The 17,010-nt window shown below is 39.3% G+C and overlaps 1 protein-coding gene across 1 annotated transcript in view; it reads right to left on the bottom strand.

The window, feature by feature from the left end:
* DMGDH (dimethylglycine dehydrogenase) overlaps window positions 1–17,010 on the bottom strand; it is a 73,813-nt gene that overhangs the window by 20,696 nt on the left and 36,107 nt on the right. Inside the window, exons 10-14 of the mRNA XM_056112661.1 lie at window positions 15,950–16,115; window positions 15,333–15,463; window positions 13,517–13,734; window positions 11,935–12,092; window positions 8,662–8,721 (exon numbers count right to left, since the gene is read on the bottom strand). Of these exons, the coding sequence (XP_055968636.1) occupies window positions 8,662–8,721; window positions 11,935–12,092; window positions 13,517–13,734; window positions 15,333–15,463; window positions 15,950–16,115 (733 nt within the window). The remainder of the gene's footprint in view (window positions 1–8,661; window positions 8,722–11,934; window positions 12,093–13,516; window positions 13,735–15,332; window positions 15,464–15,949; window positions 16,116–17,010) is intronic.

Genomic DNA, 17,010 nt, shown 5'->3' with positions numbered 1-17,010 from the left:
CAGAGAAAAGGAAGCAAAGGCCCATACAAATACTTGGACATGACATTCACACCCGTTTCTGTACAGTTTTGTATAATAATGAACTAGGGTACGTTCATCCAAACTATAGCATCTATACATAATGTGATTAGTATAAGACTATATGATTGTGGCAGAAAACCCCAGTGTGAGTGTCAATCCAATTGTGCTGAGTGAAAGAATCCAGGCTCTCGAAAAGAAAAGTATAAAATATATAATTCCATTTATACAAAGCTCTGGAAAATGCAAAGCAATCTGTGTCAACTGAATGCGGTTAAGTGATTGCTTAGAGCAAGTGAAGAAGGAGGTTGGGAAGGCAAGAGGAGCAAGAACAACTAGGGATAAGGCTTATGCTCACCATTCTTTTTTTTTCTTTTAATTTTTTTATTGAGTCACTGTGAATTACAATGTAATTCACAATTGAGATTCAGGCATACAATGTTCCAATACCAACTTCTCCACCAGTGCCCACTTCCCTCCACCTGCCTCTAAGGGAGACAATTATTTATTTATTTATTTATTTTGTTAGGTGCTTTGTTTTATGGTACTGTTATGAGCGAATATCATACATTTCCCTTATATTTTCTCTTATATTTTCTTTCAGCACCCTGTCCTCCTCCGCGGTGTCTACTTGTATTCCCACCATCTTAATTGCGGTTATGACTCCACAATGTTTCCAGCATTAAAACCTACCAAATTGCACATTTAAAATATACCATTTGAAGACTGAAAAGAAACACAGGTAGGGCGCTTGCCTTGCACTCAGCTGACCCAGGTTCACTCTCTAGCACCCAACATAGTCCTTAAACCCCACCAAGAGTGGTTCCTGAGCGTAGAGCTAGGAATGAATTCTGAGCACCATAAGGTGTGGCCCCAAAGATAATTATAAAAGTTAGCTTAATGGACTGAATTCAAGCCTTGCATGCAGGAGGCCTAGGTTCAATCCCCAGCATCACATGGTCCCCCGAGCACTGTCTTAAGAACCTAAAAACACAGAGATGGAAGTAGCCCCTTATACCACCAGGAGTGTCCCACCTGAAAAAATACTAAAAGGAAAAAAATTAAAATAAACCAAAATCAATAAAAAATTATGTTAATTTATTCCTAGACACTTGCTTTCCTGGACTTCCAAGTTATAAAGCAGTGATCTAAACAGCACACTTAAGTTTTTAGAGTGGAAACAGAGTATATTTCATAAAAGAAATTGGATATATGGGAGAATAATACTTCCACAGCTACCAGTTTAATATGCTCTGACATGTTTCAGAAATAATCTAGCAAAGTTCAGTCTAGATTTTACTTCCCGTTTTCTTTTCCTTTCTCTTTCTTTATCATTCAGCAGTAGAAACAGGTGAGGGAATAAAGATGGTTTGATTTAAAGGACACAATTATACAGCTCGTATGAATAACACAGCACAAATGTTTTCAACCACACTGTTGAATGGGATTTCAATTCATACAAATTTATACAAGCCAAAGTGCCTTCATTTTACAGATTAGCAGTCTCAGGTGCAAAATGAAGTTAAATGGCTTTCCTGAGGTCACACAGCTCAAATTTGGTAACCAGGAAAAAAATCAATTTACTATTCCCTTACAAAAGAAAAAGCACACCAAGACCACAAGTGTCAACATTATTATAAACAAATATATGAAAGAATAATTTTTAAAAAGGATATGGAACAGAATATATGAACCAGTAGTTGAGTCAAAATAGGTCACACATCTATTCTCTGTCAACCGACTACTGATGCCACAACATCCTACTCAGACTACTTCACCCATTATTTTATACTTCACCATTTATTCAGATACCACATTAGGCCTTAGGTTAAAAGATCTGGAATACTGTTTCACAGTATACTCAATCACAGCTAAATAATAAGACTCCTAATTCCAGATCCTACTCCAGAGTTGACTCAGATGGTCCATATGCTCTAACCCACACAAGCATTAGAGTCACCTGGAAAACTTGTGGTAACAAACTTCTCTACTCCCCAGCCCAGGTCTGGTATGGGGAGTCTGGGATAGTAACCAATAACTTGTGTTTCTAACAGATTCCTCAGTGTATTGATTCACTTGACAGTGAACATGGAGAACATTGAGATTTTCTAAATTAAACGAAATACCACACACTCCAGGTAAGCCATCAGTTCAAGACAGTAATGTACAGTCTACTGAAAATCATTGCTTTAAGACAATCATTTCTGAGCTTTCATGAGTCATCTGGATACACACACATGTGCTTGTGTGAGTGTGTGTGTGTGTGTGTGTGTGTGTGTACACTGATGTCTGAGTCCTTACTCCACAGCTTCTTTAACTTAATCAGGGACTTTTCAAAGCCACAAGAATTTTTAAAAGCACTTTCTACCACTTAAAAGAATTCTACCCCAGATTCTAATGTGTAGCCAAGATCGAGTCACTGAAAATTTTCTGCTTCTATAATTCCCACAACCCTGAATACTGTTTACCTAAAATGTCCCGAACAGAATCCAGAACTCTTACCACTAGAACAGAGTTTTCCAGGCTGATTTTGGAAAACTCACCCTCTATCACCCTCTTTTCAGAAAAAAAAAATAGTTATTCATCTCCACTGCCCCAGATGTCTAATTCTTCAAACAAGCAAACAGAAAGCACGTCTAGATCTCCTACACCGGAGAATACTCCCCCCGCCCCCTCAGCCCGATCCTTCTAGTACCCTCTTGGAGGGGCAATGGTATCCTCTACTTTGGGAAACGCAGCACTCCAGCATGCATTCCTTTCTAATGTGCTGTCTGACAATGATTTATTTCCACTTTGATGTTTTCATAATGCTAACATTTACTGAATGCTTAGGATATAGTAGGCTCGGTGGTAATGCTGGCTCTTCTTACTGTTTGTTTTGCTTTAAATAATCTTTCTTTAAGAGAGATCCTGTATTTTCTAGAGTCAACATTGTCTTTGTTTAGCTTTAAACAGTCTTTCCTCAAAGAGAGATCCTGTATTTCTTAGAATCAACATTGTCTTCCAACTTGTGGTTAATCTATAACACATTTTATTTTGCTTCTACTGACCAGAAGCCAAGAAAGGATAAAAAGGGAGAGAGGGAGAGAGCTTATGAAACAACAGCAAAACAAAACAATATTCCTGTGGTATATTTGAATACATTACTCTTAATTCTTTATTCTCCATAGATCTTGGCTGGGGTTCTTCAAAAATGGACAAAGAGTCAGTCATTCCTAGAGGAAAATCACAAGAATAGCATGACTCCATCCTAAGGCAGATGATTTTCCTTTTGTTCTGAATATATACCTATTTTTGACTTTTTTTAATGTCACTAATTTTTCCCTCAAAAGTAACTTCCTTTGGAAAAAAATGACCTTAAGAATGATCACATGAAACAGAATTTGAGAACTCCACCAAGGATTGGGGGGTGGGACCTGAGACAATAGTGGGGGGAGGGGATAAGTGCACCAGCAAGGTGCGAAACTGGACCCTTGTATGCGTGAAACCCTACCATCAACTATATTATAAATGATGGTGATTCCACTCAGAATGAGCTTCACGCCTGAGAATGAATTTGCTAAAAACTCAGGTATTCCTGATTTGTGACAGAAATCTCCAGACTCTCATGGAGTTGGGAATGGGTTACCTCTCCACATCTCCCTGTGAGGACCTTGGCAGTTACACCCACGAACTACCTCTCATGCCATATAAGCTCATTAATGGCCATGATTCAGAGACTCACAAATAAATCTTGGAAGAGATCAACAAGCTGCAGAGATGCCTCTAGACCCAAAGTCACCATCCAGTTAAAAATTTAACTCCTCGGGCTGGAGTGATAGCACAGTAGGTAGGGGGATTTGCCTTGCACGTGGCCGACCCGGGTTCGATTCCCAGCATCTCATATAGTCTCCTGTGCACCACCAGGGGTAATTCCTGAGTGCAGAGTCAGGAGTAACTCCTGTGCATCGCTGGGTGTGACCCAAAAAGCAAAAAGAATTTAACTCCAGCTCTATCAATCTATTTAAAATTTTAGAATTCTTGGAGTAACATCTCATTATCTAAGATGTAGCAGGAGTAGCACACCACATTTGATGAAGTGTAAAGTAGAAGACAAGCAATCCTGATCAAAAAATATATATTAATATTAATATGATATTAATATTATATATAAGCACAGAAGACTCAACATGTAAACAACATGTTAGTAATCTCTTATACAAGGGCTTAATGTCTCCAGGGTGAGATACAACAAACTTCATGCATTTTCCTCTAAGGAAACTTTGGGATCATTTTTAGAGGATTATTTATAACAAGCAATATCACTGTCACTGTCACTGTCCTCCTGTTGTTCATCGATTTGCTCGAGCGGGCCCAGTAACGTCTCCACTGGAGACTTTGTTGTTACTGTGTTTGGCATATCGAATACGTCACGGGGAGCTTGCCAGGCACTGCCGTGCGGGCGAGATACTCTCGGTAGCTTGCCAGACTCTCCAAGAGGGGCGGAGGAATCGAACTCAGATCGGCCATGTTGGCTGCGTGTTGGGCAAATGCCCTACCGCTGTGCTATCGCTCCAGGCCCACAAGCAATATAAAATAAATTATTTAAGGTCTGCCTTTTGGGCAGGCTTTGGTGGTGGTGGTAAAATTTGAAATAATGGTGGTGGGATGGTGTAATGATGGTAGGATTGGTGTTGGAATAGTAAATATAATAAATTATTGTGGACAACTCAATAAAAATAAACATTAAAAAAGTAAATTTACGGCGATTCAAATTCAAATTAAAAATGTTGAGAATGTTCATCCTTCTCTGCCACCTCTCATTATAAGACTATTTTTTGTTTCCCTACTTTTGTACCAATTTTGACTAGAACGCATGAGACTTTTGTCTCTCCACCCACTCATTTTTTTTCTTAAAATGAGAAAAGCTGCTAATCGGACACTCTTCCAAATCACAAAACTTGCCAAAACAAAAGCATGACTGGGAGGGATCAATTAATCAAATATAGTCCTTGCAAATTATTTTGGGAGGGTGGATTCACCCAGGAACGCCCAGGGATCACACCTGGCAGTGGTAAAATGTGGTGCGAAGGATCAAACTGGGGTCAGCTATACGTAGAGCAAATTCAGTGATAGTTACCAGAGTTTTTCCTCAAGGCTGAGAATTCCACTGGGGAAAGGACTTTGCTTGGAAGAGAGACCCGCAAGGAAGCTCTTCCGCAGTCCTTTCCAAGTGGTCACACCGCCCTCTGGAGGGAGCTGGTGCACCTGGGGGAAGGTTTCTGTTCGCTCACTTGCACGCAGGCAGAAGCAGAAGTTTTGTTGTTTTGTTTGTAACCGCCCCCCCTGCTCTCCTCACCCCACCTTCCTTCTAAAAAGGGTGAGGGGGCAGTAAGTCTCGGAGATCAGAGTTCAAGCTGAACTCACGCGGATGACTTCACTGGGGTCACACTTCACCGTACCACAGCCAGCTCACCTGCAACAGGGTGAAGGTGGTGGTGCAGGGCATGTTCAGGGAGCTGCTAGCTCAGACAGTCTACTGCCTCTTTGTGGCGCATATAACCACAAAGAGAAGAGACTGCCATGCATTTGTTCCAACGGGAAGGCAAGGCAAGGATTGATTAAAAACAATTGGAAAGAGATCAGGACTTTTCAAGGTATGTTGTTTCTACTGGTAAAGGTAAAGGTAAAGGCGGATAGAAATATTCCTCTTAAAATTCACTGCTGCTTTGGTTTTCCTGGAGCATCAATACTCCGAAGAAATATGAACGTGGGTGGCATTCGTTTTTTGTTTTCCTTTTTTTCTTTTTTCATTGAATCACTGTGAGATACAGCATTAGTCTTTAAACCAGTATGTAGCCACCTGGGGTAACATTTTTGGTTTTAGGCCCAGGACGAGAATGACTTAGTTACAAAGTGGTACTTCGTGACATAGTTCATTACATTATCAAGTTTATGTTTGTACTTTTTTTCTGAAACCACGTCCACATTTTAAACTGTGACAAAGCCAGGATAAAGCTGTGAAAGCACCATTAGACCTAATAAAGTCAATCCCACCTGCTCACCTGGCCTAGAGATTAGCCAGCATCACTTGGGTTGAACTAGCACTGGGCCTCCAACCTTGATGGTGACACAGACCTTCACTCGGTGAGATATTAGAAATGAAATCTGTGGCCTCGGAATGAGAACCAACAATTCAGAAATCATAAAACATACTCTAAATAAAAAAAAGCTATTCAATGATATTAAACCAAGCTTTGGTTACAAAAAAACCCTTACAAAACACAGCTGCTTTTAATCATAAAGGGAGTTTTAAAAAAATACAATTTCAACATAAAAAAGATCATTTATCTCTGTCATGAATCCAAGCAATAATACCCAACACTACAGTCAGCGAGTCAAAAGAATTACTTTAGTGGTGACCAACAACAGAACTTTACTGCTTACGAGAGTCAGGAAATTTATTCCAACCTTGTTTCAAACAGTTCAAAACAAACTTCTGCTGTCAGAAGGAGCAATCTGCTGCTTGGGACTGCCCGAGTTCCAAGCACCTGCTTTCTCTGGTCTGTAGCACTGTAGCACTGTCTTCCCATTGTTCATCGATTTGCTCGAGCAGGCCTAGTAAAGTCTCCATTGTGAGACTTGTTACTGTGTTTGGCATATAGAATACATCACGGGTAGCTTGCCAGGCTTTGCCGTGCGGGTGAGATACTCTTGGTAGCTTTCTGGGCTCTCTGAGGCGGAGGAATCGAACCTGGGCCAACCGGGTCGGCCGCGTGCAAGGCAAACACCCTACCTGCTGTACTATCGCTCCAGCACCGTAATGGCACATCATAAAAATAAAAAGCCATGGGGAAAATGTACAGCAAGACAGTCCCTTTAAGACACCTAGAAGGTTCTTTTTCCTAAATTTGAATATGCTAAATATACATGTTTATGTTCATATCTTAGTTTGAGTGTTAAAATGGATACAGGGCATTAGCTTTCTTAGCATGATTCACATGCATGTTGTCCACATATTTCTTTAGCATGGAAAAACAGCCCTTTGCTTTGGCTTATCATCACTGATGTCAAGATAATTTAGCTGTAGAACAACATAAAAGGGACTCCAAGCAGCTACTCCACAATATTACAACAAAATGTAATAACTGAGCCATGAGCAAAGGGAGCCCGAGTCAACACAGACTCACAGGCAGGAGGGCTAAAGCAACAAGAACTTATTTCTCATTGTTGTGGAGGCTCTAAAGTTCAAGATCATAGTTGTGACCACTTTGTATCCCTATTGGTACCCTCTCCATGGCTTGCAAATGACCACTTTCTCCCAAGTCCTGACACAATGGACAGGGACTACCACTTCTTTCCGTAATAGCGTCATTCATACCATAGGGCCATCTTCATCCAAATCCAATTACCTCCCCTTAACTCTCCAAAGCCACTCTCCAGAACCCATCACATGGGAGTTAGGATTTCAACACAGAAATTTTGGAGGGACCCAAACATTCCTCCATAACACCGGGACCTGCTCATTTATATTAGTAGGACAGATTAAAAAAAAAAGACTGTAAAAACTGGTTCACAATATACTTTCCCTTAACAATGGTGTGGTGTGGTAAAGTCCTTCACAAACTTTAAATGTATCACAATTCGCTGCAGCTTATTAAAACAGATGTCTTGGTTTGGTCCTCAGAGATTTAGTAAGTCTGACTGGAACTGGAGAATTTTTCATTTCTAACAGTTGGGGGTGATGCAGATGTTACTTACGAACTGAGGATCTTACTTTGAGAGCCACTAATGTAGGGGTTCCCTTCGCAATGTTATTATCAATTGGCTTGCAGGTTAAGACCCATTTTAAGCTGAAGATAAAGATCACTATCTATTAACATTCAAACTGAGCTTGGTTGTCACTGTTTATACCAGTGGTCTTCAACCACTGGTCCAAAGATCAGCACCAGTTTGCAGGTGTAGGGAGAAAAAAGAACGTTGCCTCATAAACAGAGCTGCACATACAAGCTTAAGAAGTAGGGCTTGGAGATAGTACAGGAGTTAGGACACCTGCAGCAAATAACCTAGATGGGTTCAGTTCCTGGCACCACCCCTCCCCACAAGCATTACCCGTGCCCAGCCTGAGGGCCCCAGCAATGCCAGATGGAATAGGTGTCTCCAGTACCAAGAGCCCGAGCAGCATCACATCTATGTACCCTTGCACTGGACTGCTGACAGGATGGCCAAGAATCGCAGGCGGGTATCCTAAACACTGCTTGGGAAGCAGATGAACAGATCTGCTGAGACAGGCTGTGAGCAGTCAGGGAGGATTCACCCAGTGAAGGTGTGATGCTGATGAGGTAATGTGTGACCACAAATCCCTGGGAGGTATAAGAAAGTTGGCTGGCACCTTAGTTTTACTCATTGTTATGTTCAAATGTAGATTTGGTTTTGAAATTGCTCCACTCTGCTCTCTGATACCCACGAGCACGCTGTCTCAGTTTAAACTGATGTCACATTTTGACAAAAGCTTTACATGACGCACTTGAGCAACACTTCAACTTTGTGCTCAGCTCCTTTACTCTGTATCACACTTGGCTACATTTTGAAAACAAGATTCTCACCAAATAGCACGATCATTTGAAGATGTATTTCAAGTGCACTTGAGGAATGTCAACATACCTTATTTAATTTCACAAAATAATCTAGCCCAGCTTCCAGGGGGTTCGTATCACAGTTCATCTAAAAGGCAAGAACACATTTTATATCTTCAACAAGTGTAAATTTTTTAGTCACATTACTTTTATAGGAGTCTATTTTTTAGTCATATTACTTTTATTATTTTCATAGGAAATAACATTTTAATTTTGAATAAGAAAATATTCTGGAAAAGTAAAATGATAGACTGGCCCCAAAGGCATTTTTTTTATCTTGCCAGCCTTTATTTTTATTCATTTTTTTATTATTTAATTTTTTTTATTAGTGAAACACCATGAGGTACAGTTATAGACTTATAAATTTTCGTGCTTGGGTTTCAGTTATACAATGATCAAGTACCCATCCCTCCACCAGTGCCCATCCTCCACCACCATGGGTCCCAGCATCCCTCCCACCTTCCCGTCCCCCCCATGTCCCACCCTGCCTCTGTGGCAGGGCATTCCCCCTTGTTCTCACTCTTTTCTTTTGGGTACTGTATTTTGCAAGAGAGGCATTGAGAAGGCACTTTTTTAAACTAAAATTCAAATGTAGCCTTTCTACTATTACTGTTTGCTAAATGGCAAATTAAAAAAAAATAAAATTCCCAGTTTGTTTCCATGGCTCTGTTAGTATAATAAATATCTGACAGTGATCATGACATAATGTTCCTTCAAGAAACAGGACTTTCATCTGTTTTTACGTAATACTTTGACATAATTGTACCTGAAAATTATTACATATTTTATGTAACTTATAATTACTTATAATTAGCTAAGAATTACGTAGATGAGAACACAGATAATAGGAGATGGCTTCCAAGAGTTCAGGAAAGAGAAAAGGACAAAAACAGAGGTTGAATCTAAATCTTTTCAATCTAAAGAGATGAAAAATTACAATATACTTCAAGTCAGAGTGAAAGCTACTATGTAGGATTAGACCTAAAGTTGGTAGCGTTTGTTCGTTTATTTTGTTTTTGTTCTTCTCCTTTCTCTGAGAGAACCTAATAAAAACACAGCCAAACTTGGGCCAGAGAGAGAGTTCCATGATTTTTGCAAGCAGGGGGCCCAGTTTTCATTCCCAACACCCCATGGAGGCCCTAAACAACACAAGAAGACAATCATTCAAATAAACCAGTTGAGTAATATAAAATATATTATACTGTATTAAATTTTATTTCATAATTGCTAATAGATCTGAATTCTAAAATTAGTTTTTTTAAAAATCAGCTCAGTATTTGAAAATGACTCCAAATCAAAAATTAAAAGGAAGCTATCTAGTGTGATTGCTCAACTGACGCTAGAGGGCGCGCTGGCACTGCTGAGAAATCGGAGGTCCTCAGTGGAGACCACGCTTTCTAGGGCTGGGAAGGAGAGAAGATCCGCACGTGAAAGGCAAGGATGGAGGGAGACCAAGCTGGCAACTGGAGGAGAGTGGGAAAGAGCTGGTCTCTATTTCTCTCCTTGAGGCAGCCTCATTAAAAGTCCATTTATAGACTGAGAATCCCTTAATAGAGCAAGTTTCCTGCAATAAAAAGAAGTTCCTTTCAGTGACTCCAGAGGCTGCTCCTGCTCACTTGCTCGCCATTTACAGTCATCCTGTCAAATGCAAGGCACCTTATTTGCTATCTCCAAGGGCTATGATAACCATGGGATAAAAATTATCTGGTTTGTAGGGGGAGGGCATGGGATGGGGGTAGAATGGGGTTTTTGGTGGTGGAGAATGGGCACTAGTGAAGGTACGGGTGTTTCATTGTATGACTGAGACATAAACCTGAAAGCTTTGTAACTGCTCTCATGGAGATTCAATAAATAAAATTATAAAAAATTAAAAAAGTAAGGAGGAATTCTTGCCCAATTCAATCAGCTAATCAGTGACTGAATAAATAGCAGTACTCCTACATAAAAAATTATCTGTTTTGTAATTTAAAAAAGGTAAAGGCCCTCCCGTTGATCGTTGATTTGCTCGAGCGGGCCCAGTAACATCTCCATTGGAGACTTTGTTGTTACTGTGTCTGGCATATCGAATACTCTCGGTAGCTTGCCGGGCTCTCCGAGAGGGGCGGAGGAATCGAACTCGGGTCAGCCATGTTGGCCGCTTGTAAGGCGAATGCCCTACCCACTGTGCTATACATATATATAAATTACATATATAAATTATATACATATATATAGAGAGAGAGACAGACAGACAGACACACACATTCTGGAGTATTAAGACCAGACAACTCAGAGAGATAGGACAGCTGGTTCGTGTGGCAGACCCCAGTTCAATCTCTAGAATCAAATATGGTCCCTTGAGTCCCATCAGGCAGGAGAGAGAGCAGAGGCAGGAGTAAGCCTGGGGCACTGCTGGGTGCACCCCTGCAGCCCTCAAAAAAACAAAATTGAGAGTCCAAAGAGAGCCTGCGATATTGGAGATAAGTGGAAGAAAAGAATTTGAAGCAGATTGTGTGACTTCTGTGTAGTAGAACTGGGAGCATTTACAGGACTAACCGGACGCCTAACTGATTTGCAAGAATTACCAGTAATAGCTGCTTTGGGAGAGTTGAGAAGGTAGGTTAAACCAAGTTTATGAAAATGGTATAAAATTTATAAGTAGAAAATCCAGACTCCATTAAAAATTGATTAGACCAACACATGCTTGAATGTCAATCCCAGAAAACTTGATATTTTCCCCCAAAGAGAGATGCACCATAAGAAGTAAATGAGGACAGGATGGAAAACAGTAGGTGCAAAGTGGTTCTTGAATCCTGTGGAGTGGACAGCCTCCCACTAAACAGGTCTGGCCCCACACACAACTCCCTCAAGTGGAGAGAATGTCCAAGTCTTTCTGCAAATATGAAGCAAATAAGGAAAAACAAACATGGTGTCAAAATTCCACTAAATACTCAACTGGAAAACCAATATGCCTTCCTCTAATCAAATAAAGTTACTTAATAATACAGAAGTTCTCTATCTTCCAGAGTCAATGTTAATGCAATTAAAACCAGGGAAAAAAGAAAGAACCAGATACAATAAATATCAGCTGGGGAGAATTTGGTTTGGTCTTTGTGTGGGGGGGGAGTGGGGGGATTACATTTAGCAATGCTCAGGGCTTATTCCTACACTCAGAGATCACTCCTGGTAGGTTTTAGGGACCATATGAGGGTGCTGAAGATTAAACCTGGGTTGTCCATGCCCAAGGTAAATACCCTATCTGCTATACTATCACTTCAGCCCCTATATATCAGTTTTTAAAAAAAGTGCCAGCATTTCAAACCTCTGAACCCCAGGCTCTGAACCCCTTCTCCAGTCTCAGGGCATTCATGGCATATGTTCCAAAATTGTCAATTCCCTCCTCTTGGCCTGCATTCATGATTGCCTCATAAAGGGCTGCAGAATCTTCTCGTCTGTGGTACAGTTCCCATCCCAGCTCACCTGAAATAAATTCACAAAGTCACACCAGAATAAAGATAATCATTGCTAGGATTAGCATGCATTAGCCAAAATATAAGTGAGTGGGGAGATTCTATTTATAGATATTGAACTTTTTTAAAAAAATGTAACAAAAGCCCACTACAAAGAAGTCTCCAATTCACATAAACATTTGTGCCCCATACGGTCTACCATCCAAAAGACAACATTCAGGACACTGCAAGTCAAAAAAGTCTATTATACAGAAGATTGTCTTGACCCCTGACCTCAGCCTTATAATGTTGTATTAACATGGCATATTTTACTATAATATAGAATTGAGGATTTGGTTACTTACCCTCCTCCCAATTCCTTGCTCAAGAATCAAAAGGCTTGAAAACACAATTAATAAATACATAGTCAACTACTCTTCATTTTAAGATAGTCATAGTATCTAAAGACACACACAGACACACACACCCCACTCCCCATGTGGCTATTTCATTCATTGTCAGAATTATAGATGGATAAAACTAAAAGGAATGAAACCCAACCCCCAAAAGTCCACTGAATTTTCTTTCAGCTTATGTTTTATTCTAGCCAAAATTTTGCCAAGGGTAAGTGGATACAAGGTAGAAAGAGGTGAAACCAACACTTAATATAGAGCTGTTAGCCTTCAACTCTGTATGTTCTTTTTACTCCCCAATGTGGATGTCTAATATTAATGTGTGGTTTTTTTCATTATGCTTTAAATAACATGGTTACAATAGTGCTATAGTCCATGGTACCTATGTACAAAGCTATTGCATTTCCCTGCCACAATCAAAGTGATCCTAACTTTCCATCAATGTTTTTTTTACAGGACTCAGCCCGAACATGAATAACATGCACTAAACCAATGTCTGGACACTACTCCTGTGAAGGAACAAGGATGTCTGGAGGAAATTAGGGCTCAGAGCACCAAAGGAGAACAGAATTCCATTCATTCCTCTGTATTAAATATGGACAATGCACAGGCTCAAGAATTCTGTGAAGATGTCCCTTCTGTACTTACAGTCTGGCATGGAAGGTGGATTGTGATCATGTTCAAAGAGAGGTACCTGATTACATTTGAGTTGGTCCCTGGGAACTAGGTTTCCTGTGGGACATCAACCTGAATGCTCCTGGAGAGTCAGCAGGCCTGGATATTCTGTTACCCCTTCCAACTATTCTAACTTTTTTAATCCAGGTACCAAATAGCCAACAACTATGGGATGGGTACAATACCTGGAAATCACTGGAGTAACTTTCAAATGAAGAATGAACAGACATAATTATCTAAGAGCAGGGCAGGACAAAACTTCCCCCCAAGTGACATTGACAGCAGAGAATGTGTATGCACACACACATTTTTTATCGCTTCTTTTAAAATTTTAGGTCCACATTTTAGGTTGTTTTCTAGTTCTTACCCGTATAAGATATCCTGATAGCAGTGACAGGAAGGTTGGAAACCTTGAAAGACTTAACTTGAAGAAACTTGAAAACATCTTCACCTAGATCTTCAGAGGTCAGTTTCTGTAAAACCTCTCTTGCATATGGCCCTGCAACTCCAAGGACACCGATGTCATCTGTTACATTTTTAATTTCAACATTGTATTTGCCTTTGATTGCTTCTTCTTCAATCCATCTGTATTTGAGTCACAAACATTGTATGAAGTCTTGCCTAAATATGATCATATTATTTCTGCTGACATTATGTCTACATTCACCAGGAAGTCCCCAGAGTATCAATTTACATAATTACCTAGCTTTAACTAGGAAACTGAGTCCCGGGGATGTTAATTTGTGCAAATTCTCCTTAAATCAACCTAGTTATAAATTGGCGAATTATGTTTCACAATGCAGGATCTTTGAATTCAGATGAACTCTGCCACACATTTTTTTAGTAGTGACAGCCCTATTGCATCTAGACTGATGAGTCAATCCTGGAACATTAATCTAGACCCCAATTTTCTCTAATACTAATACACAGGAGGCACATTGTGCTGCTAAAGGTTAATAATGCTCACCACAAGGCACATAATTGCTTTGACAATTGCAAGGAAAAAATAACTCTAATTCCTTAGGAATTATTGAAATCCACTTGAAGGGCTGACTGATTATCTATCTATCTACATACATACATGCTTACATATATCACTGTTTTTGTAATGGTATGGGGGTTTTCACTTTTTGAAGTGTCAGAAGTCACATAGTTGGTTTTGATAATCCAGGAATCTGCATGCTGGTAGAGGCTGATGCTGGGGATTACATGTGGCATCACTGGGGATCAAACTCAGGGCCTTATGCATACAAGGTAGGCACTCTTTTGCTGAGTTACATCTCTGGACCCTGATCATTGCTAGTATTTTTTTCATCGTGGAGCTATGCAATTCTATCGTAAAGTAATCATCTGGGTATACACAAAGCTAAGGCACTAATAGAGTTTCATTATAGATTGGACTAAAGGGCATAATTTTATATCGTTTTATAGCTATAATGAGAAGCAGTCAGAATAAAACATTTATTAAACAATAATATTCAAAATTTTTGAAATGCTGGACTGAAGACTAAAGACTTCACAATAGATGAATAGACTAAAGATAGATAGACTTAAGATTCAACTTGGCAGGTAAACAATTGAGACGCAGCTGTGCACCAGAGAATACTAAGTGTGGAAAGGTGAACATAATTCAGGGAAACAGTTTACAGTGGTGGAACAAATGTTAGCATCAGATTTGAAAAGATTGGCTCAAACAAGTTACTATAACCCAAGTTCCAATTTCCTCAACTGCAATAATATGTAGCTTATATATCTAGCAAACTAGCTAGACAGATAAAGAATTGAAATAATGTATAAGAGTCTCGCACATTGATGTTGCTTAATAATTAGGAGTTACTATTATCCAAACTCTAACATGTAAACCATTTGGGGAGATGATTACCTTTTGAGAGTTTTTTGGGTTACAGGGAGCTTCACATAATTTTCTATAAACTTCCTTGCTTTTTCAAGTCCATCTTTTCTCTTAAACATGTCTCTCCCTTCCTCCCTGTCTCCCTCTTCCTCTCTCTCACACACACATCTCTAAATTTCTTTCAATAAACCATTTTGCTTCATGTTAAAAAAAAATTTTCTATGCTACGATGAAGTGTATTGAATGAAAGTTGCACTTAAACTATTACTGGTAAAAGAAAAACTCAGTGCAAGATGGACTTAACTGAGGATACAAGAAGATGTGTACTTGCCTGAGATCATGAAGTTCTGATCCAGAACCTGTTATTAATAGAAACTCTCCAGGAGACTGGTGAGAAACAGTCAACTCAGCATACACACGACCATTTGGTGTTAACATGTGACTTATATTTGTGAAACCCACCTACACAAGAGAAATGATTAAAAAATTAAGTTATTTAAGTTAATAAAAATAATTAAAAAATTAAACTACCCCAGAAATAAAAATATTAGATTTAAATACCAGCATGCAAATAAAAATGTATGTTTCAACAATGAAAAACATCTGAATCTCATCATTGATATTAACTGTGTGATTATAAATCTAAACCCAAGATTAACTTTGAAGTATTCCATTAAAATGATTGTAATGATTTGTCATAAAAGTGCACATTCATTGATTTTTCAGTTCTTATTTAATTAAACAAAGTCATGCTGTCTTTGATAAAAACTTCATTCAATAAAAAATTTAAATATGAAACTTAACCAATAAGCCAATAGAAAAGTTAATGAGTTCCAATATTCATACAGAAACCATTAGGCAGACTGAAATACCATTTTTAAGGATCAAGGATGGGGAGGAAAACAGAGTTAAGAATCCTGGACCTTGTACCCCTGTAAGGTTATTTACCTTTGGAATGACATTTGCAAAGAGATGGTCCAAAAATCTAACGGAGTCTTGACCTTTGATGTTAAACTTGCCAAATGGTGTCAGGTCAATCACCCCTACTTTTTGCATAACCTGTTTATACTCAGAGCCCACAGGCTCAAACCAGTTTGTGCGGCGAAAACTTGGCCTGAAACACAATGTTTAGTATCACAAAAATACTGTCGTTTTCAGAAAAGTAGAGAATACGGAGAGTTAACAAACTCTGTTCCTCTAGAAGAGTGTTTTTTAATCTTTCTATAGCTGCAGACCAGCACTGCTCCGTGAATTGGTGGCTGAAAACTGCTGATTCAGCAAAGTTCATATGGGAGGAAAAAATATTTAAAGAGCAACCTACCATTCTGCTCTGCAAATTGTATATATCTGTTGAAATCTAGTCTTTTAAGTTACTCATTCACCCTTTTGCCCTATTTCATAGTAAATGAATTATTAATGGATAGAGCATGTGGGCTCTTAGATCTCAAAGAGAGCTTAGAAGTCAATCATGCTTGTAGTTTCAACCTTGCTTGTGTATTAAAATTATCCAGGGAGCACTTTGAAGCTACCATTTTACAGAACTTAATTATATCAGATTATATAGCAGTGGAGCTCCCTTGCCCAGAGCTTCTCAAATACCAGTGAAATATAAATCACTTGCATTTATTAAAAGACAGGTTCTGAGGCACATCTGGAGTTGGGTCAAGAGTTTACATTTCTAACAGGCTCTGTGTGGTATTCAAGCTTACATTCCATACCTGAAGTGAGTAAGGTCCAATGTCTTCAACATTTAGAGCAAAAGCACAGTGACAGCTAAGGCCTTTGCAATAGTTAATGACAGAGTTGTCCCTGGAACAAAGGTCTTCTGACTCATTATGCAAGTCTTTTCCACACTATGAAGTGGACTGCTAATGTGGCATTTAACTTCAGAGTAGGATGTTAAGTCTGAGAAATGAGTTTTCAGTAGTTTAATGATTAAAATGGTAGAAGAAACGCCAGGTCCAAGTAGCACAAAGCATGGAAGAGATTTATCTGAGTCATTTAGGAAA

Source organism: Sorex fumeus, unplaced genomic scaffold (assembly GCF_029834395.1).
Source record: "Sorex fumeus unplaced genomic scaffold, SorFum_2.1 ptg000018l, whole genome shotgun sequence".
Taxonomy (NCBI): Eukaryota; Metazoa; Chordata; class Mammalia; order Eulipotyphla; family Soricidae; genus Sorex; species Sorex fumeus.
Note: the sequence above shows the minus strand (reverse complement) of the source record. Positions and strands in the feature narration are given on the sequence as shown.